General features: G+C 44.8%; 2 protein-coding genes across 13 annotated transcripts in view; one reads left to right on the top strand and one right to left on the bottom strand.

The window, feature by feature from the left end:
• The window catches only part of LOC132392827 (uncharacterized), a 39140-nt gene extending 21718 nt beyond the window's left edge, over window positions 1-17422 (top strand). The window contains exons 4-5 of the mRNA XM_059967275.1: window positions 10963-11065; window positions 11478-17422. Coding sequence (XP_059823258.1) covers window positions 14375-15370 — 996 coding nt within the window. The 5' untranslated portion in view covers window positions 10963-11065; window positions 11478-14374 and the 3' untranslated portion in view covers window positions 15371-17422. The remainder of the gene's footprint in view (window positions 1-10962; window positions 11066-11477) is intronic.
• Window positions 1-22881, bottom strand: part of LOC132392796 (cytosolic purine 5'-nucleotidase-like) — a 226290-nt gene that overhangs the window by 16202 nt on the left and 187207 nt on the right. For all 12 annotated transcript variants that reach the window (XM_059967207.1, XM_059967231.1, XM_059967220.1 and 9 more), the window contains 6 exons: window positions 20380-20421; window positions 18413-18520; window positions 11215-11281; window positions 9649-9819; window positions 3070-3121; window positions 2191-2251 (listed from right to left, as the gene is read on the bottom strand). In XM_059967207.1, coding sequence (XP_059823190.1) covers window positions 2191-2251; window positions 3070-3121; window positions 9649-9819; window positions 11215-11281; window positions 18413-18520; window positions 20380-20421 — 501 coding nt within the window. The remainder of the gene's footprint in view (window positions 1-2190; window positions 2252-3069; window positions 3122-9648; window positions 9820-11214; window positions 11282-18412; window positions 18521-20379; window positions 20422-22881) is intronic.

Below are 22881 nucleotides of genomic sequence, written 5' to 3'. Positions count from 1 at the left end.
TCTAATGATTTGATTTAATTTTTTACTAATAGAACCATGCCACCCCCTCTGCCTACCTGCCTCTCCTTTTAATACAGTGTGTATCCTTGGACTTCAATCTCCCAGTTATAACCTTCTTTCCGCCATGACTCAGTGATGCCTACATAGTCATACTTGCCAATCTGTAACTGTGCTACAAGTTCATCTATCTTTTCTGTATACTGCATACACTCAAATATACCATCTTCAGTACTGTATCCATCCTTTCCAATTTTGTCCACCTTTTACATTGCAGCTCATTCTGTTGACTGCTATTTTGCCCTATTATCAGCCTCTCCTTGCTAGCAGTCTCACTACACATTGCCTCTGTTTGTAAACCAACTACTTCATACTCAACACCATCACTCCAGTTTCCAACCCCTTGCCAGATTAGTTTAAACCCTCCTGTACAGCTCTAGGAACGCTGCCTGCAAGGATATTGGTCCCCCTCAATTTCAGGTGTAACCTGTCCCTTTTGTGCAGGTTGTACTTTCCCCAGAAGAGATCCCAATGGTCCATAAATCTGAACTCCTGCCGCTGCAACAGTTCCTCAGCCACGCATTCATCTGCTAAATCATCCTATTCTTACCCTCACTGGAGCATGGCATGGACATCAATCCAGAGGGTACTATCCTGGAGGTCTTGTTTCTCAACTTTCCACCTAACCCCCCATATTCTCTCTTCAGGACCTCCTCCCATTTCCTACCTTTGTCATTGATGTCAATATGTACCAAGGCTTCTGGCTGCTCAACCTTCCCCTTGAGAATGCCATAGATCTGATCCTGACCCTGGCAACACACCATCCAGGTATCTCTATCGCACCCACAGAATCTCATCTCTGTTCCTCTGACCACGGAATCTCTTATCGCCAATGCGATCCTCTTCACCTCTCTTCTCTTCTGAGCCACAGCACCAGACCTGGTCACTGTGGTTTCCCCCAGTAGGTCGTACCCCTCAATAGTATCCAAAATGGTAGACTTACTATTGAGAGGAACGACACAGAGGTACTCCACACTAGCTGCCTATTTCCCTTTCTTCTCCTGTCAGTCATCCGTAGTTGCCTCCTGCAACCTAGGGGTGATGACCTCCCGGTTGCTCCTGTCTATCACCTCCTCATTCCCTCGTATGAGCTGAAGGTCATCCAGCTGCGGCCATTTCCTTAAAGCATTCTCAGAGGAGCCAAAGGTCAGAGCATCTGGTGCAGATGTGTTTCTCCCAGAGGCTGGAGGTCTCTCAGAATTCCTGTATCTCACGCAAAGAACAGGACACTGTCCCTGGAGCCATTCTCACTGCACTAACTGTGCCCTAATTAAGGAAAAAAAAGAAGAGAAACCTACCAGATGCTTACCTCACCCAAGCCTGATGAGCCAAAGCCACTGCAAGCACGTCCACCCCCAATAATGGCCACTCTGCTTGTACCTGCCTTATTTCTATTTGCCCTTTCTAATGAATCCTTCTCAGTGATTGGTCGCAGTCCATCTCTGAAAAACTGTGGCGCAGTTCCGCCTTTTTCATCCGGAGTGTGAACTAAGTGAAAAGATCGCCCTCTTCTCGTGCTCCTGCTCAGTGACTGGTCGTGGTCCAACTCCGAGAAAACTGCCACGAAGTTCTGCCTTTTTACACGAGTGCGAACTTGTGCGTCTACCATCACAAGGCTTCAAGGGAGCAGTTCTACCTGATGTTCTCTGGGGAGATTCGCTGGCCTTATACAAGATGGGGAAAAGGACATGGTAGCTGTGGCTCCATTTCCCTGGTGAGCAGTGAGTCAGTTTACTGTGCTAGTTCTATTCCAAATTTTTATGGTTACAAGAGAATAGTGAAAAACCTGGGTGGAACAAGAAGAACAAGCTAAGAGGTGAGTAGGTGTCACTAGTAATTGACTCTTTAAGTTTCAATAGCAAACTAACTCCAGAACAGTCCCCTGCTTTAACCATGTGACTGCATGTGAGTAGCCTATTCAGTATAGTTGGATTCTCAGTTAATGCAGGCAGATAAATATTATCCTCAACAGATCAACAACCTAAGGGGTTTCGATATAGTCTTTCACTGACTTTCAGTAATATTGTATATAGGAAAATCATACCCACCACACTACCTGTGGTTTGCAGACTTGAACTGTTATACCACTACCAAATTCTTTCATTTCATAGTTAATTGGAGCTGCCCCCTAACCTTAATCCGCTTCTGAACTGAGGTGATATTGGGCCGTTCACTGCTGCTGCTGTCGAGATGCCTAGAAAGGAGACAAATGAAAGTTAGGTTCTTCTAGCAACTAATTTCTGAAAGGCAGATGCTTAGCAAGTCAGGCAAAAATGTTCTTTCAACTATTGGCAAAGACATAGTTCACATCTGACATAATCTTTAAACCTTTACTGCTGAGTTTTCTAACAGCCTAACAGCACTACACGGGATTCATGTAGAATTAGTATAAATGGGTGGTCCGTGGTTGAAAGGCCTGTCCTGTATCTGTTACACACAATATAACATTCCCGGAGAACCTTCAACACAAGCATTGCAGCCTTTTCCCTGTCACATTCTCCAGGGTGTTAAATTGTAAGCTTGGAACAAAGCCCTCATTTTAAGTATGAATAGGAACGTGGCAATTGACCACGTTCAGATATCAGACCTCGCACTCAAGCCTAGAATGATAAGGACTAGTTCACTTCTATTTCCATTCGCTCTCTTTAGTGCAAGCTCCCAGCCAGCATCAGTAGAGGTGATCGGCCACAGCCTTCTCCCCAAGATAGGAGAGTGCAAGGCTCGAGGGCCTAGGTTTAAGGCGAGAGGGGAAAGATTTAAAGGGAACTTGAGGGAACGCTGTTTCACAGAGGGTGGTGACTGTGTGGAAGTAGAAACAGGTACAAATATGACGTTTAAGGTATTTGGACAGGTACATAGCTAGGAAAGGCTACAGGGATCTGGGCCAAATCCAGGGAGATGGGACTAGCCCAGATGGACATCTTGGTCAGCATATACAATATCGGCTGAAAAGCCTGTTTTCAGCGCTGTATAAACTCTATGGTTCTAATTCATTTCCAATGGTCAACTCACTTGTAAAATTCAGCCAAAACTATATCAAGGTTACGAAGTTCTTCAAAAAGAGCTGCAAGAAAGCAGAGGAGACGGTAAGATATTGCTTACTATTATACCCAGGTAAATAGCTGAAAATCAGGGCTACGTATACTGTACATGTAGAAATCATCACAAGATATGCACAAAAACTTAATTACACAAGTGGACATCAAGCTAAAGACGTTAGCACTTATAACTGATCACAAATGTTAAATAAGTCATGACATTGGACGCTGGATGCTGAATCAACAGCAAGGTCACCATAAAGCTGCAGGAAATATCTGGGAGTCACATGCAACCAGCAATATTAGACAAGAGTGGTGATGAGGCTTCTGGAGAACACTTAAGCAAAAGGACTGAACGTGACAGATACGGATATGTGAAGTGAGGAAGATGGACAAAGTGAAGAGTACTAATGTCAGAGGAGAGGGGAAGGTAATGGATACAGCTGACTATATACCAAAGGGAAGACTGATGCAAGAAAATGAAAATCGAAGAAAACAGTAAATCTGAAATAAAAGCAGAAAATGCTAGGAAAGACTCAGAACAGGCAGCATCTGTCGAAGGGCCATCAGAGCTGGTGGTGTTTGGGCTTATTCAAAGCAAGCCATTATTATACACAAAAATGATCAGAATCAATTCCAATCCAATCAGTGAGGAAAGATCTCCCCTGTACACATAAAAACCCTGCCTTTCCAAGTGAACAAAAAATCCTGTCCTTTACGGGGGGGAAGGGGATTGATATGCTTGTGACCTAAGGTAGAAGGAGATGAGTTATACACGTGCACGTGCAGTTCAACTCTTTGAGTGATTATGCAGAAAGTTTGAAGTTAATAACTTATCAGTTAGTAACGCATCGGGGTGATTGATACGTTCGTGGCCTTCTGTAGAAGGAGATGAGTTATAACTCATCTCTTTCTACCTTAGGCCACGAACGTATCAATCACCCATTGTAAAATCTCTACCAACTCCTCTAACACTGATGTATGGTTTTTTTGGGCTGTAGGATTATCCCTCCTGCCTTTTTCAAACAAAGGGACAACGTCAGCTATCCTCCAGTCTTCTGGTGTCTCACCCATGGTTAACAAAGGTGCAAGCATTTCTGTCAGAGCCCCAGCAATCTCCTCCCTTGTTCCCCCTAGCACCCTGGGGTAGATCCCACCAGGCCCAGAGGATCTATCCAACCTAATGTGCTGCAATATTTCCCAAATATCAGTGTATCCCACCAACCTCTGGTAATATCAACGAGAAGTATAAATTTAAAATCTCACTCATATCCATGGTTCCATACTTAGGTTGAGTGAACTTGGCCTTTTCTCCTAGGATTGACGGAGGGTGAGAGGTGACCTGATAGAGGTGTATAAGATGATAAGAGGCATTGATCGTGTGGAAAGTCAGAGGCTTTTTCCCAGGGCTGAAATGGCTAACATGAGAGGGCACAGGTTTAAGGTGCTTGGCAGCAGGTACAGAGGAAATGTCAGGGGTAAATTTTTTACGCAGAGTGGTGAGTGCGTGGAATGGGCTGCCAGTGATGGTGGTGGAGGCGGAAATGATAGGGTCTTTTAAGAGACTCCTGGATGGCTACATGGAGCTTAGAAAAACAGAGGGCTATGGGTAAGCTTAGGTAATTTTAAGGTAAGGACATGTTCGGCACAGCTTTGTGGGCTGAAGGGCTTGTATTGTGCCGTAGGTTTTCTATGTTTCTATGAATTCATTAGTGTAAGATGAGATCTGGCAAAGGTAAAGCTTGGGAGCAGCTGCTGGAGGAGAAAATTTGGATCATTGGAATCCCATCTGGGGCAGGGGTGACCAATACAGAGGGAATGGATGCATCATGACTGGAGGAGAACCAATATCCTGGCAGGTGGGTCACCGGTGCTACTAAGGAGGGTTTAAACAAGTTAGGCAAATGATGGAAACCAGAGCACCAGGTCAGAAAGTGGAGGATGGAGAAGAAGCTAGATGGGATGTCCAGGAGCAAGGTAGTACACAAGATGGAGATAGATGGGTTTAAGTGTGTATATTTTAATCCTATGAGTATTAAGGGTAACGGTGATGAGTGTAGAGCAAGGATCAGTACATGGAACTATGATGTTGTGGCTACTACTGAGACTTGGTTGAAAGGGGCAGGAATAGATACTTAACGTTCTGTGGTTTCGATGATTTAGAAATGATAGAGAGAGGGGTAAAATGGGGGTATGGGGTGGCGAGTTGCACTATTGATCAAAGACAATATCACAGCTGAACTCAGCGGGGATGTAATGAAGGATTCATCCATTGTTTATATGAGATAAAACTCAAAAATAAGAAAGATGCAATCGCTCTGATTGGATTATACTGCAAACTCCCACCCCCAATAGCCACTGGGATACTGAGGAACAGAACTGCAGACAGATGACGGGAAAGTGCAAAATCAATAGGGTAGTTGTCGTGGGCGACTTCAACTTCCCCAACGTAGGCTGGGATCTCCTTAGTGCAGGAGCTCTCAGTGGGGCAGAATTTAATTTTTTAAATCTGTATGTAGACGGTCCAACTAGAGAAGGTGCTATACTGGACCTGGGGTTAGAAAATAAGTCCCGCCAGATGACTGACCTTTCAGTGGGGAACCGTTAGGGAACAGTGATCCCAACTCTTTAAGTTTTAAGAACTATAGGTAAACATGGACTTTCCAGGAGAGTATTAAATTGGCGTGGTGCAAAATACTAGAGTATTAGGCAGGAGCTAGGGAGAGCAAATTGGGAAAAGCTGTTTTGGGACAAGTCTTCATCGGAGGGTATTTGCAGAGTACAGGACAGGTATGCTTCAGTAGGGAGGAAGGGTGGCACGGTAAGGGAACCTTGTATGTTGAGCATGGTAGTGAACTTAGTCAAGAAGAAAGAGGAAGCATCAGGATTATTTAGGAAGCTATGTTGTGGTTTCAGTATTATGAAACTGTGGTTAGGACGCATCTGGAGTACTGCATTAAATTCTGGTCACCCCCCATTACAGTAAGGATGTGAAAGCTTACTGTAATGCTGCCTGATTAGAGGCCATGTGCTTTAAGGAGAGTTGGGCAAATTTGGTTTGTTTTCTCTGGAGCAGAGACAAGACATGATAGAAGTTTATAAGATTATGAAAGGTGTAAATAGATAGCCAACATCTTTCTCCCAGGATCTAGTTATTTATTACTAGATGGCATACCTTTAAAGTGTGAGGGGCAGATTCAAAGGAGGTGTGAGGGAAATCTTCCTTTTTACACAGAGTATTGGTGCCTGGTTCATAATGGAAGCCAATATCACAAAGGTGTCAGGTAGGCATGTGAATGCACGGAGTTATAGAGAATGGACATTTTGTAGGCAGAAGGAATTAGTTCAGTGAGGCATTTAATTACTAGTTTAATTAGTCTGGTACAAAAACGTCGACTGAAGGGCCTGTTCTTGTGGTGTCCTGTTCTATGTTCTAAAACATCATCTGATAATAAGGAGGTATTTGAAGATGAGATGGTCAGTACGAGCTTGTAAACAGAAAAATCAAAGCTGGTATGAACAGAGAAATTTGATTGACAAAGGCAAATGAGGGCTTGATTGAGGGGAAAAAGAAGTAAAACTCTTTAAGTTTTAGGCAGTTGATATCAAATGAATCCATTTAAGTCTACAGGGGATATAGAAGAGAACCTGAAGTTAGGAGGGCAAAATGGGTCGTGAAATGGTCTTGTCAAGCAAGATTAAGGAGAATGTCAAAACTTCTTATGTATATTAGAAAAGGGAAGGTAGGAAAAGAATAGATTCCTGAGGGCAAAATTTAAACATGGATTTGCACAGAAGCTATTTGCAAATTAGGAGGTAAAAACGTGCAGTAAACACGGTGTTTGAGATGCCGGAAGACTGTGGAAAGAGTGGTTGGTTGGGTTTGCAGAATGGTGAGCAGGGAGGTGGGCGGAGAGTTATCAAGGAAGTGAGGTACCCAGTGGGAAGTACTATTTCCAATGTACTATTCTCAGCCAGCATGGGATTAGAAGAGCCATCAGCTGTCAATGGCTTAGTGGGACTAGGGTCAAAGAGAGGAAAGTGAATACTTAAGCAGATTCATATTTGCAGAAGGTTTTAAAAGGCTTAAGGGTTCATTTTATTGTCAAAGTATATATGTACAATACAACCTTGATATTTGTCTTCTCCAGACAGCCATTAAATACAGAAAAACCATGGGGATTGTTGAAATAAAAACAATCACTCCCCTACTGACACGAAAAAGATAAAGAAACAAAACCTGCAAACCCCAAAACCCCACCCCCTCCCATGCATAAAAACTAACAGATCGCTGACACTCCCAAAAACCCCAAAGCCCCAGACCCCTCCCTCGCTAAAAAAGGCAACGATAACATCAAAACTTCCCAATCCCCTCTCTCACACATAAAAACTAATAGATTTACTAATACAGGAAAACACCAATAACAGATCCCAAATTCCCAACTTCTCCCTCGTCTAAAAACACATAATCTACCCACCAATCAGCAACAAGAAAGAAAACACTGAAAACTGAAGGGGACCAATAGAAAGTATAGTCCAATAATCACACAAAACTCAGAGTATTGAAAACATCCTTCAGTCGGCTTTTAAGAGAGTGGCCACACAAACTCAGTCCTTCCATGAAGACCGACCGCCACACTGGGTCCAAACGCGACTGTCACTGAGGCAGCTACTGACCCTGTGGCCTCTGTTGAGAATGGTCACTGACCTCCTCCGTATTCACCTCAATACTTCAATCTTCCTCACCGCTTCGAGACTGAGTCATTCATGACTCCACACCCGGTTTCTGAGCTTTTCATGAGGCAGCTCATGTTCTTAGTCCTTTTTGGGTCCCCGTCTCTAGTCTTCTCTATGAGGCACCTCCCCGCACACAGCAGAACGTTAGGTTATTCAATCAAGTTCCAAACTGCCCGTCACAGTTTCCATAACACAAAACAAAAAGAACAGGCAGAAGATGTAGAGAAAGTGAAATCATCATTGAAGAGTCTGGCTATCTGAGAGATGTCACCTGAGGAATCGTTGTTTGCTGGCTCCATCCTGACCGGGTTTTATGCAATTACAAATAAAACCGCAGAATTAAAGGCAATGGACTGTTATAGAGGTATGGTCACTCCAAACAGGAAATGCTGCAGCCAGTTTTGCATGTTAAGACTGGACTAACTGCAATGTCATATGGACTGATTAATCCTTTCTGTAACATTGGCTGATTGATAAGTGCAGCAAGGACACTGGAGATAATTCATCCGCTCTTCTGTAAATGATGACTTTGGATCTTTTATACATTAACAGGACAAGTGGGACCTTGGTTGACCATTTATGGAAAATGAGCATCTCAGCCTTGTCTTAACATCATCTGCAGGATTCCTTGAACTCACAGCCTTTTAATTCAGATGCTAGCGGGTTACCGACTGAACCAGAGTTGACATGCTAGGGCAATGAAGCTGGGAAAGGAGATGGGAAAGACTCACAGCATTTTGAGAGGCAGATACTGATGGGCAGAACAGAGAATATGTTGGGGGTCATGATTTATCTTGGTAAACAAGGGCAAAGCTACACAGTCCAGACACTGAAATAACCATACCCAAGCTTCCTGAAATAGAGAGGAGGATGAGTACAAATTGATTTAAGGCATGAACATCAATTTCTTGAACTTACGGTAATTGTTGCCCCCCCCCCCAACATTCCCCATTCCCATTTTCCTCTCTCAGCTGCCTATCACCTCCCCTGGTGCTCCTCCCCCTTTCCTTTCTTCCATGGCTTTCTGTCCTCTCTGATCAGATTCCCTATTCTCCAGCCCTGTATCTCTTTCACCAATTGACTTCCCAGCTCTTTATATCACCCCTCCTTCTCTCCTGATTTCACTTATCACCTACCACCTTGTATTTCTTCCTCCTCTCCCCCCACCTTCTTAATTTGACCTCATCTTTTTTCTCCAGACCTGATGAACGGTCTTGGCCTGAAACATCAACTGTTTATTCTTTTCCATAGATTTTGCCTGGCCTGGTGAGTTCCTCCAGCATTTTGTTGGTTGAATTGATTTAAGGAGTTGGTTTGAGAGGGAACAAATCCAATTAACTTCATTTCTGTCTGACTGCTTTTAGCATGTGATGACTCAGTCAATCAGTTAATAAAATAGTTAACAAATTACCTCCTTTCAGCTCTCCTCATCATCTCTCCCAGACCTAATGAAGTGAAGATGAGGACCAATGATTTATGACAACCAAATTCCCTCAAGGAATAGAGATACAAGACTGCATATGCATGAATCTGGAATAACAGACAATCTGCTGGAGGAACTCAGTACGCCAGGCAGCATCCATGGAGGGAAAGGAAATCTGATAATGCAGGGTTTTGACCCAAAACATCAACATTCTGTTTTCCCAGACAGATGCTGCTCAACCTTCTGAGTTCCTCCAGCAGTCTGTGTCTTCCCTTTCGTAACCAGATCTGCATGAATTCAAATGCGAAGGCAGAGGTTTGTTCTTGCTTAACAAGATGAGATAGTAAAGGACAACATAGGATGCAGTTTTAGTCCCATCTTGAATGAACTCACCACTCTTCTCAGTCCAGACCTGCAGTTCACGTGCCAGTTCAGGCACAACCAGGAAGGTCCTCCAGCCCTGTCGCTTCTTGGACTTGAGGATGTCTCCAAAGATGTGATCTCCAATGTACAGAATTTCTTTACCCTTCACTCCCAGCAAGTCACAGATCATGTCTGAAGACCCTGGGGCAGCAAGAGCAGGAAAATCTTTCAATTCACCACCTTTAATTCTCAGGAGGGATGCCCACATTTAAAACCGGTCCATCAATCACTGCAATGCAGAAACAGGTTATGTGACCCAACCCAACCATTTTCATATTCCACAGACTCATCCTTCTGTTTATCCTCAGGTTTCTTTACTTCCCTTTCCTTCAACGTCACGTCTATCCCATTCTCAAAAGCGACATGACCACAGCTTCAATCATCAATACCAATTCCATAGCATTCTCTCAGTACCACACCAGAGCCCATCTTAGATTTTTGTATCCTGTTCTGCAGGGTGAGTGTGGTGAACTATGTGCCTGTCGGGACACGCCCCTGCTGACTGCTCCTGTGGCTCCTCCCACAGGCCCCTGTATAAAGGAGACCTGCGGCCTGACGCTCGGCCTCAGTCTCCAGGACCTTGTATGATAGACACTCACTCCTGGTTCCTTCTTCCAGTCAATAAAAGCCGATATCTCGCCTACGTCTCAGTGTGAGTTATTGATGGTGCATCAATGAGCAAAAGAAGATTGAGGAGATCCACAAAGGTCCTTGTCAACTCTCTTCCCTGAACTAATGAATTTTCCAGTTAAAGATCTCACCATCTGTTTATAGGATCTGACTGAAAAAAATTGATTTCACTTCTCAATCAATTTATCAATTCGATTAAGCTCTGAATTGTCTTGGTGACACAAAAAGCAGTACTATATGGAAAATATTTCTGTTCTGCAATGTGCACAGTGCTATTCCTAAAACAATTTATAGTGAGATGTGATTCTTGAAAGGACCAGAGTCCACACATCGGAGTAGGAAATGCAAGTTTTTAAACAGATGAAGACCAACCGTTTTGAATGGGTTCAGATCATGCGTTCTGCAGTCGAGTAGTTGCCAGTAACCTTGAGGCATCCTGAACGTAGCAGTCCCACAAACAGAATGAGTGGCAGGTGCTCACCAGGTCACTCAGTATCGTGTTCTAGGGGCTCCACCCTAGCACTGTCACGTTGCCAAAGACCTGACTCACTGATTTTAAATCTCTTGGATAATCAGAGACATTTCATGATGTATAAATTGGTGATATTCTGGATATTAAATTTAAATATGCCAATTGCTAAACTTTCTCTGAAGGTTGGAGACTCCACTGAAGTAAAGGGAACCAGGCCTGATGCATGAAGGGTCACAAATGATATTTGTCTTGACCACTCGGCTCATTACACCTCTGAGCTCAAAGGTATAATGCTGTTTGATTTTCATTTTGATAATGTTTTTTTAAAAATTCAGGCAGAGTCTCCAGTGTCCTTATTTGGGTGGCATTTATTGTTCTGCTGAAAGAACGTGTGCTACTGTGTAAATGTCATACAGGCAGCAGAGCTGACTCACCTCCTGAGTAAACCACACCCTGTTGCAAGGGGCCTGTGTAGGTGCCAATCCGAAGCTTTCCTGATTCCTAGTTTGAATGGGACAAGATCATTAATAAATAACGTGCACTGTGTTGGCTAAAAGCTCAAGGAAAGAATATCATTGTGAAAACAACAGGAGGCAGAGCTTCAGAGGACGATGGTGCCTAACAGCGACTCCTTTGCTCACATCTTCCTAAACAGCTCTAATTCTATCTTTGATCTCTCTTTTCTCCCCCTTTCAAGGTTCTTTTGAAGACCCTGACCTGGAGTTAAACACCGACTTCGGTTCTTTGTGGAAATGGGACCCGCTCTTGGGGACTCATGACCGGCCGCTTTTCGATATGCCAAGTGAGAGAAATGATTCTTAAGGAGTCCATTTAGAATGTGCTGACACAGAAAGAACGTGCAAAGCAACTTGCAGGGCAACGTATAAACCAATTTGCAAAATCAGGATGAAACAATAGCTTGCTGATTAAAGAAGCGATACGGGTAACGGGAAGACATGCTTAACGGTTGAACAATAACGGTGTTAATGCGCTGAGGCTGATAAGTGGGCCAAAGGGGTAATCACATTTGTAATTTTGTAATGAGATTAAAGAAGAATGTAGGGTATAAAAAACTGTGCAAAGTGTAATTCGGCACTCAATCTAGCAGGAGCTGGTTGGGTCCGACTCTGCAGACTCGAAAAATAAAGTTTACCGTTCTGCAAATTGCTGAGACTCAGTGTGTTTCTGACAACGTGGGGGCTCGTCCGGGATCCACACTCCGGCCGCGGTGGACACGAGGACGGACATCGGAGACGGTGCACCCCGCCGAGTTTGGCGGTCCCTGACTCCTTGCTCGTCGCTCCAGCGCGGCTTGAGCGAGTGATATCCGGACAGCGCAGAGCGGTAAACGGGGAGAAGGGGACAGTACCTGGTACTGGAAGTCCCCAGGACGCACCGGGTAAGTGCCTACTATTATAGTAGACGGGTGCGGGAATAAGTAAGGACGGAGAAGACCGGGATCGCTACCCGGGGGTCCTCCTGATAAAAGTCCTTGGGACGCATCGGGTAAAGTGCCTACTGTTGCAGTAGAAGGGTGCGGGATTAAGTAAGAGCGGAATAAGATGGGAGGGGGTGGCTCTAAAAAGGAAGAGGAAACGGAGAGACCGGGACCATACCCGGGGGTTCCTCCTGATAGCCCCCTCGGTAGAATGTTTGAGAATTGGGGATGTGGAAGACTAAAAGGGAAACAAAAGAAAAAAATGATACAGTACTGTTTAATTTGGTCGAAACAGCCGATAGAAAAACCTGCGGTCTGGTGGCCGTGGCTTGAGTCTGAGGAGGATTGGGTACGACAAGCCTTAAACATTTACGTTAATTCAAAACCAAGTGTAAAACCGGAAGAAATTGCTTATGCTTTTTGTTGGGCTCCCTGGCCAGGAGTAACAACAAAGAGTTTTAAATTGGGCATTAAAGGGGAGCGGAAGTGGGACCCACTCGATCATTTACCCCCTCCCTATGTCCAGCCTTCTGCGCCCCTTGCGGGAGCAGAGGGAGGACGTGAAGAAAGTGAAAAAACAGAAGAAATAGACCCGAAGAGGGAAGAGAGGGATGTTAGGGAAAAAGCAAAAGCAAGGATCGAAACAAGGAGTGTGACAGGAGCAGATAAGAAAAAGAAAGACGAATTAAAAAAGGAAGAGGTACAGCTGTGTCCCCTTCGAGAGGTTCCAATGGGAGGAGAACGGGGAGGAACAGGATTTGTAAACGTCCCTCTGACAAGTACCGAAGTACGAGGATTTAAGAAAGATATGAAAACTTTATTAGAAGATCCGATGGGACTGGCAGAACAGTTGGATCAATTCTTAGGACCTAATGTTTACACTTGGGAAGAAATGCATGCGATTATGGGAACGCTATTTTCTGCACAAGAGAGGCAAATGATACGACAAGCTGCAATATCAATTTGGGGAAGGGAACAGCCGAATGAGTTACCGGGGGACCAGAAATTTCCAGCAAACGACCCACAGTGGGATAAACAAGCAGAAGAGGGAAGACGCAATATGCGACAGTGGCGAGAGTACATCATTAAGGGAATAAGGGAGGCTGTGCCAAAAGGTCACAACTTTGCCAAGGCGTTTGGAAACTACCAAGGGAAAGATGAGAGCCCAACCGACTTCCTCGATAGGGTGCGGAAAAATGTGCAACAGTATGCGGGGGTGGACCCTAATTCGGCAGTAGGGGAACAATTCATACGAATTGAATTTGTATCAAAAGCATGGCAAGACATCCGGAAGAAGCTTGAGAAACAGGAAGATTGGAACGAAAAACCACTGAGTGAATTACTGAGACAGGCCCAAAAGGTCTATGTCCAGAGAGATGAGGAAAATCAGAAAAAGGCAGCGAAAGTAATGGTTCAAACCATCCGCCAAGTAAACTCAGAGAACAAAGAGAAAAGGGAAGCAAGGCCAGAGAGAAGCGGCTGTACTGAGGGAAGGAGGATGAGGAGGGCTGCACGATGTTTTTACTGCAATGAGGAAGGCCACTTTAAGAGGGAGTGCCCAAGATATCGAAAAGAAGTCGGAGCTTATGCCCTCATGGAAGAAGAATAGGGGTGTCAGGGGTCCCAACCCTTGGGGACGAGATACAAGCAGGAACCCCTGGTAAATTTAAAATTAGGTCCTCAAGGGTCAGAAGTAACCTTCATGGTCGACTCAGGAGCTGAAAGAACTAGTATAATCCAAGCCCCTCCGGGAACCAAGATTGGGACCAAAACCATTGGGGTTTCCGGAATAGGAGGAAAAACTATGCAGGTCCCAATAATAGAAGATGTACAGATAAAATGCGACGACCGGGAAGGTATTCAGGATGTGTTATTACTTCCGTCAGCCGGATTAGCACCCAAAAAGCTCAGCGGTGGTTGACGGACTCTCGCATACTGAAATACGAAACCATTCTGATGATCGGGGATGATGTAAGCTTTGAAAGGAACAATAGTTGTAACCCGGCACAGTTCTTATACGGGGAATCAACAGGGGAGCCCGACAAACATCAGAAGGCGAGTGGAAGACCCCCGACGGACGGCAAGTACTGAATAAGGAAGTAACTCGTCATGTACTGCAACAACTACACCAACAAAGCCATTGGGGAGTGCAAGCTATGTGCGACACTATCCTAAGGGACTATGTTTGTAAAGGGATATTCACACTAGCTCAACAGGAGGTGTGGGGCTGTTACACCTGCCAAAAGGTAAACAAGAAAATGATGCGTGCCACCCATAAGGGGGGACAAACACTAGCCGTCCGACCGTTCCATCGGATCCAAATAGACTTTACGGAACTACCACAAGTTCAGAGATGGAAGTACCTGTTAGTAATTGTGGATCACTTCACTAGGTGGGTGGAAGCATTCCCAACCACTAAAGCGGACGCCCCTACAGTGGCACGGATCCTATTAGAAAATATAGTCCCGAGATATGGAATAATGGGGTCTATTGATTCAGATAGGGGAACACACTTTGCCTCAAAAACACACCAGCTAATCTGTAACGCCTTGGGAATCCAGTGGAAGCTGCACACCCCCTGGCACCCTCAGAGCTCAGGAAGAGTTGAGAGGATGAACAGTACTTTGAAGACGCAATTGACAAAACTAATGATGGAAACCAAGCTACCCTGGACCAAGTGTCTACCCCTGGCCCTACTAAGAATCCGCACGGCTCCTCGAAAAGATATAGGAGTATCCCCTTATGAAATGTTGTTTGGCCTTCCATATTGGAACAAGGTGGAGGGCTATCCTTCCCTGCAAGGGGGAGATGTCTTTGTAAGGGACTATTTACAGGCACTGTCTCGTTCTTTTGCAGAATTGCGCAGGAAGGGGTTACTCGCACAAACCCCACCTCTGGACTTCGCACTCCACCGAACTCAGCCCGGTGACTGGGTCCTGATTAAGACTTGGAAGCCAGAGAAGTTACAGCCGCAGTGGGAAGGCCCATTCCAGGTGCTACTGACCACCGAAGCCGCAGTAAGGACAAAAGAAAAAGGGTGGACCCACGCCGCGAGAATCAAGGGACCCGTAAAGCCCGAAGAAGGTGCAGAATGGACTTGCGTCCAGGGAGAAGACCCGATGGTGCTAAAGCTCAAAAGACGGACAGAATGAACTTTGGGACTGTAATGTATATACTGCTATTGTTGAGAAGCGCTGAAGGGGGATGTGATAAGTGCAGGACGACGGTAAGGGTGGGCATGACGGTTTTTCCAGGGTCCTTTGTATCACACTCTCATGTAAACGAGAAATGTTATGACTACAACAAAAAGGAGGAATGCCTGGAAAACGGAAGGCGATATTATCAAGTAAGAAATAAGGGATATGTGTGGGGGTTTGGGGGCCAAGGATTAGGGGTATATGGGAGTGTTACCACTTGTCCTCCCAAGGATAAATGGCTATGCATTAACAAGGGAGGACAGGGGGATATTCCCTCGATATTGGTAGACGATTATGTGGATAAAGTTAAGGAAACTATAATCCAGAATGAGAAAAAGAAAATAGCTGAGGAAACTCAACACAGACAAAAAGCTGCAGTCTCCACAGACCCATCGATATACCAAGAAATAGAAAGGGAGATTATGCTACCAGACGTAAAAGAAAACCTCTTTATAGATCTGGCGACTCGGGTAGCAGGCAGTCTAAATATTAGCAACTGTTGGGTCTGTGGAGGGCCACACATGAGTGAACAATGGCCTTGGCGGGGTGAAAGCCTAAATACATGGGAATTAATTCAGCGGAACTGGACGGTGGTTAAGGATAGAAGGAAGCAGGGGTGGGAACTAACGAATCTCCCCGAAGGACAAATATGTGTTGCGCGGGACGGGGAAATAAAAGTAGGAAAAAGCCCCTGTCAGAGCATTAAGTATAAAGAGCAGAGCGGAAACATTACCTGGTGGCCAGAGGAACCGAAATGGTACATTACCATAGAACCAAAAGGAAACTGTACGCCCCTCGGGAATACCCCCGAAGTATGGAATTGTACTGGAACGGACCCATACCACGGAATTCCCGGGGTGAGCGAGGTTTGGGACAAAGGACAGGGTGTTGCCCCAGAGGGATTGTTTTGGATTTGCGGAGGTAGGGCATACACACGCCTGTTGCCCAACTGGGGGGGAGTGTGTTTCCTGGGAATTATCCGGCCTGAATTCTTCCTGTTGCCCGAGGAGGATGACAAAGCATTGGGGGTAAAGGTATTTGATTCCCTACGAAGAAGTAGGCGAGAGTTGCAGGTTGGAGACTGGGGAGATAGCTGGCCACCCGCCCGGATTATTGAGTATTATGGACCAGCGACCTGGGCTCAGGATGGGTCTTGGGGATATAGGACGCCCATATACATGCTAAACCGAATAATCAGACTACAGGCGGTGGTAGAAGTAATTACAAATCAGACTGCATTGGCCCTGGAACTACTAGCTAAGCAACAAAATCAGATGCGCACTGCTATTTATCAGAACCGCTTGGCATTAGATTATTTGCTTGCGGCTGAAGGAGGAGTATGTGGAAAGTTTAATCTAACTAACTGCTGCTTAAAAATAGATGACAACGGAAAGGTGGTTCAAAAAATATCAGATAAAATAAGGAAACTGGCCCACGTGCCGGTACAGACCTGGAAGCCGCTGGGGTATTGGGACTGGCTGGACGGATGGTTGAAAGGAGGCTGGTGGCGAACCGCTTTAGGGGTTATAGGAGGGGGATTGATGGTCCTCCTTCTGCTACCATGTCTGATCCCCTGCTTGCGGGAGCTAGTAGCTCGGGTGGCAAGACAAGTCATGCAACCAGGGGCCCCGGCTGATCCTGTTCAGGTACTCCTACAAAGGGAAATAGAGCTAGAGGAAGAAGCCTATGTAAACCCGTGGCAAAAGCCCAACTGATAGCACATTCTAAAAAGAAAAAGGGTGGATTGAGAGAAATGATTCTTAAGGAGTCCATTTAGAATGTGCTGACACAGAAAGAACGTGCAAAGCAACTTGCAGGGCAACGTATAAACCAATTTGCAAAATCAGGATGAAACAATAGCTTGCTGATTAAAGAAGCGATACGGGTAACGGGAAGACATGCTTAACGGTTGAACAATAACGGTGTTAATGCGCTGAGGCTGATAAGTGGGCCAAAGGGGTAATCACATTTGTAATTTTGTAATGAGATTAAAGAAGAATGTAGGGTATAAAAAACTGTAATTCGGCACTCAATCTAGCAGGAGCTGGTTGGGTCCGACTCTGCAGACTCGAAAAATAAAGTTTACCGTTCTGCAAATTGCTGAGACTCAGTGTGTTTCTGACACCAAGGATGCGGCCTGGAAGACTAGCACGCCTTCAGGGTGCCGGATTTTCATGGCTCCAGAGGCAGGCGGATTCGAGGCTGGTGCCGCCGCCTGATGTGTCGTGGGAGTATAGGCAGCGAGCTGGCTGCCGGCTGCGTGGCCAGAGACCCGAGTTGTTGGGCACAGAGCTTGGAAAAAGCAACGCAACAGACAACACCATAAATCGTTGAGTTGTTTTTGTTATGTCTCTCCTCTCATTGGGAAATGGAGACACCTCTTTTTTCCTTATTTGGGAGAGAGAGAGAGCCTGTGGTATGTTGAATTACCGGGTGAACAAGTAGTCTTTGGGGTACTGCAAGTCTGTGTCTTTATTGATACTTTGCTGCATGCTCAAGTGCTCGGTGGTGGGTGCCGATGCTTTTTTGCTGGTGGGGGAGGGAGGGGTTGTCGCTTTGCTGCTGCTTTTACGTGGGGGGAGGAAGCTGGGGGGTCTTTGGGGTTCTAACATTTAACTGCCATTCATTCTTTGGGGCGCTCCTCTGTTTTCATGGATGGTTGCGAAGAATAAAACATTTCAGGATGCATATTGTATACATTTCTCTGACATTAAATGCACCTTTGAAACCTATTGAAAATGTAGTTCTGTTGCCATATTTGTAGCCATGAGATTTGCTCTATGCTCAGGAGACAAGTGCTGAACAGACTTCACAGCTCAAAGCGAGCGCAGGGAGCAAAATGAAATGTTAATGCTTAACGACAAAGTACTGTGGGAATTGGTAATCCAAAGAAAATCTCTGACAAACGGTGAGAAACCAATCCCTGTCACAGCAGGAAGGAAGGTGGAATTTCACACCTAGCTCCTTATCAGCACAGAAACAGATCCTGTTACTCACGTTGTCAACTTGCCTGATGACAGTCCCTTCTCCAAAGAAGAGCGGCTTTCGTGTGTCCACCACAATCAAGTCAAAGTAGGTATGCCAGCTGTGGTGTGAGGTGCCTGGCTGGAAATGGAAAACAGACACGTCATGCCTCTGAGTGCTCTGCCATCTTAAACTGTCTCCCATCCCTGCACGCTCTTGTCCCCAACCTATCTCTTTGAGCCCTACAAGTCTCAGATCTCTTGATGCATCATTAGCAATCAACCTTTCAAATCTGTGCAGCCTCTTTGCCAGGCCTGAGTAGCCACACCTCTCCCTTTACCTCTTTGACCAAGTTATATACCAACCTGGTAACCTTTGTTTGGTTCATATTAAACCTAGTTTAGTTGTGCTTCTATGAAGCACTTCTGGACTTTAAAGGCAAGTAACTCAAGGCATAAGATGTCTTACAATCCCAATAGGACATAGTCGGTTTGATCTATTGTGGAAATGGTACGAGAACAAGCTGACCACATTTCTGTCCACCTTCATTGAAGGAAAGAGGTACTCAATTCACTAAAGGAAATATCACACACAGTACTTGTTACATGTACTTGTTTACTAATACGGCATACTAATAGTCCTTATTGAATCTAATGGCATAGGTAATTCCTGACTCTGTGTGTGTGTGTGTAGGGAATGAGAGAGGAAGCAGAGCAGGACAGGCAAAGAGAGAGGGGGAGAGTAATGGAGTTTTAAAAAATAAATTCAAAGAATTGTACAACATAGAAACAGGACATTTGGCCCAACTTATCCGTGATGAGGAAGTGGAGCCAGCCCCATTTGCCCATGTTTGTGAGGGGGAGGGAATTAAGAAAGGGAGGGGAAAGAAAGAAAATACAAGAGTGAAAGACCATGTGCAGATACCTCATGGTCAAGCAGGGCACTGAAGATAGTGACGATGAGATTTCATCACTGCTGTTCATGCAGATTAAAAACATAAACAAAACACTTGATACTGAGGCTCTTAGACAAAACAGTAATCAGCCAGTGTGTAGGTGCACAAGAAAGTAAAGGTGCTGTGAGTGGGTTCTGATACTGATCCATTGGTGAATCATTGCTTATATTGGTGCTGGATTACTGTGTTTTTTCAGGTTTTGGCACACGAATTCCTCTTGGTTCAAGGAAACTGACTGTGACTAAACCACTGAACTGAATGTACAGCTGCTTTTCTTGAAGACTAGCCAGATGTGATGGATAATGCTACTCACCATTTCTACCTCTGTTACTTGTAACACAATGTTCTCGTCTGGATGAAAAGGACTTTTCCTTCATACCCAGAAGACAAGGAGATCATTATGGACTTCAGGCATGCTAGGAGCCACACTCACGTCCCCATCTATATCAACGGAGCTGTAGTGGAGCGTGTATCAAGCTTCAAATTCCTTTGGTGTCCACATTTCCGAGGATCTCACCTGGTCCCTGAACTCCTCCATCCTGATCAAAAAGGCGCAAAAGTGCCTTTATTTCTTGCGGAGCATCAAGAAAGCTCACCTCTGTCCCAGGATACTGACGGACTTTTACCGTGTACCATTGAGAGCATACTCACCAACTGCATCTCAGTGTGGTATGGCAATTGTCCTGTATCAGACCGCAAAGCAATCCGGCGTGTGGTGAAAACTGCCCAGCGGATTATCGGCACCCAATTGCCCACCATTGAGAACATCTACCATAAATGCTGCCTGGGCAGGGCGAAAAGCATTATCAAGGATGCATCTCACCCTAACCATGGACTTTTTACTCTCCTTACTAAATAAAGCATTTGGCTTTGTATCTGTACTCGGCACAATGACAATAAAGTTGAATCTAATCTAATCTAATACCCCATTGTAGGAGATGTCAAGGATCTGTTTCTAATACCCCTTTTTACCTATTACTATTTATAATGCCTGGACAACCTATGTAGTCTTTGTGGCTTGAACTGTATTGGTTTGGATCCTTACCTTTGGTCCAGATGGCAAGTCAAACAAGAAGTTCATTATTGCCTGTAAAAGAAATAAGTTTGAATATGAGCATATCACAGATCAGGGTGCTGTGGACTCGAGAGGTCTCCACCTTTGCCTCATCACAAAACTCTCTCCAATAAAAGTCTTTCACTTTCCCATATCAGGGCTCCAGAGCTGAAAACCAACAGCTACAGACACCAGATGCCAGAGATAAAGACAGGAAAGAAACTGTGTGGTAACACATCCACTGAGAAATTTGCACTTGTTGGCTGATTTTTCATTCACTCATTTTCCACTGTCTGAGTGTAGGAGGCAAGGCCAGTTTTTGTTTGTCATCCACACTTGTCTTGACAACACAACAGTGAGCTGCTCTCTGTGAACCTCAGCTGCAGGGGGTGAGTTCCAGGATTTAGGACCCAGTGAAGATGAAGGACTGGTGATATCCTTCCAAATCAGGATAATGTGTGACTTGGAGGGGAAGATGTAAACGCTGGTGTTCTCATGCACCTGGAGCCCATTTCCTTGACTCTAGAGTAGCTGTCGATGCAGAAGGAAATTTTACAGACAGTCCTGTGCATTACCTCACATTCTCAGGGGATCTTCTTCGGTGAACCTCAGCAGCAGATGCTGAGAAGCTGTGCAACAGTGGTCCCTGTCATAGTCCTTGCCTCTTATGATTCATAACTTCAATCTAGTTGTGTCATAGATGGAAATGAAAAATATGAACTCAAATGTAAAGGGAAAGTAATGGTTAATGGCAGGAGCTTTGACATTGTATACAAAGAATACACAATGCCTACTTTCAATGAAATGGAAATTTGTAAGCATACAGTTTGATTAAAAACCAAATTATGAGCCCCAAAACAGTAGTACAGATCAGGCGCTGAGTGGAAAGTAGTGCAAGGGCTGATTGATCTGCTCCTGCTCCTGATGTACCCAGATTCAATGTTGAGTTCTGTGCTAAGTGAGCTGACTCAGTCGGGGTCTGCAGGGTGATAATAGTAGATATTTTCCCCAGATTTAGAAGGGCAAGATCACCCAGAGCTTCTGTTCTCAATTCCTCTGTTCAGCTGTTAGGAGAAATTAAAATAACACACCAGGGATAAGTGGTGTGAAGTAGCAGTCTGACTTGGCATCAGACAAGTTAAGGACTGGCCCAAATTTATGAATTAGCTCTTTACATCGATACAAAATCCAAACAGCAGCCCTACGAATGGGTCAAGCATGTCATACAATCTCAGGACATTGGAAACCATTTCACAGGCAATGAAAGTTTTGAGGTTTGCAGAGGGATTTGGACCAGTTGGAGGAATGGGCTGAAAAATGGCAGATGGAGTTTAATGCGGACAAGTGTGAGGTATTGCACTTCGGAAGGTCAAACCAAGGTAGAACATACAAGGTAAATGGTAGGACACTGAGGAGTGCAGTAGAACAGAGGGATCTAGGAATACAGATACAAAATTCCCTAAAGGTGGCGTCACAGGTGGATAGGGTTGTAAAGAGAGCTTTTGGTACATTGGCCTTTATAAATCAAAGTATTGGGTATAAGAGCTGTAATGTAATGGTGAAGCTGTATAAGACATTGGTGAGACTGAATTTGGAGTATTGTGTGCAGTTTTGGTCACCTAATTACAGGAAAGATATTAATAAGGTTGAAAGAGTGCAGAGAAGGTTTACAAGGATGTTACCGGGACTTGAGAAACTGAGTTACAGAGAAAGGTTGAATAGGTTAGGACTTTATTCCCTGGAGTGTAGGAGAATGAGGGGTGATTTGATAGAGGTGTATAAAATTATGATGGGTATAGATAGAGTGAATGCAAGCAGGCTTTTTCCACTGAGGCTAGGGGAGAAAAAAAAACAGAGGACATGGGTTAAGGTGAATGGGGTAAAGTTTAAAAGGAACATTGGGGGGGGGCTTCTTCACGCAGAGAGTGGTGGGAGTGTGAAATGAGCTGACAGATGAAGTGGTAAATGCAGGCTCACTTTTAACATTTAAGTAAAACTTGGACAGGTACATGGATGAGAGGGATATGGAGGGATATGGTCCAGGTGCAGGTCAGTGGGAATAGGCAGTAAAGTGGTTTGGCACAGCCAAGAAGGGCCAAAAGGCCTGTTTCTGTGCTGTAATATTCTATGGTTCTATGGTTCTAAGTATAGACGTTGTCATAATCAAGGTGCACAGCCTTACCAGAAACAATGAACTGAGTAACTAGATAGGCTGTTTTAGTGATGTTGCTGAAGCAATAAGTGTTCAGAGAAAACCAGGAGAATTGCCCAGATTCATGTCATCTTCCACCCTACCATGAGTGATAAAGTTTTAGAAAGAAACTAATGGGATTAAAAGCAGACATGTCACCAGGCCTTGATGGCCTATACACAAAGGTTCTAAAGAAAAGACTGCAGAGACAATGAGGCCATTGGCCGAAGTTGAGGGGATAGGTTTAAGGTTTTAGCTTCGCGAACTATATCTACTGACAAGAGAAGGGGCAAAGGCCTCAA

This window comes from Hypanus sabinus, chromosome 1 (assembly GCF_030144855.1).
Source record: "Hypanus sabinus isolate sHypSab1 chromosome 1, sHypSab1.hap1, whole genome shotgun sequence".
NCBI classification, from domain to species: domain Eukaryota; kingdom Metazoa; phylum Chordata; class Chondrichthyes; order Myliobatiformes; family Dasyatidae; genus Hypanus; species Hypanus sabinus.
This window is presented reverse-complemented; position numbering and strand designations above follow the sequence as displayed.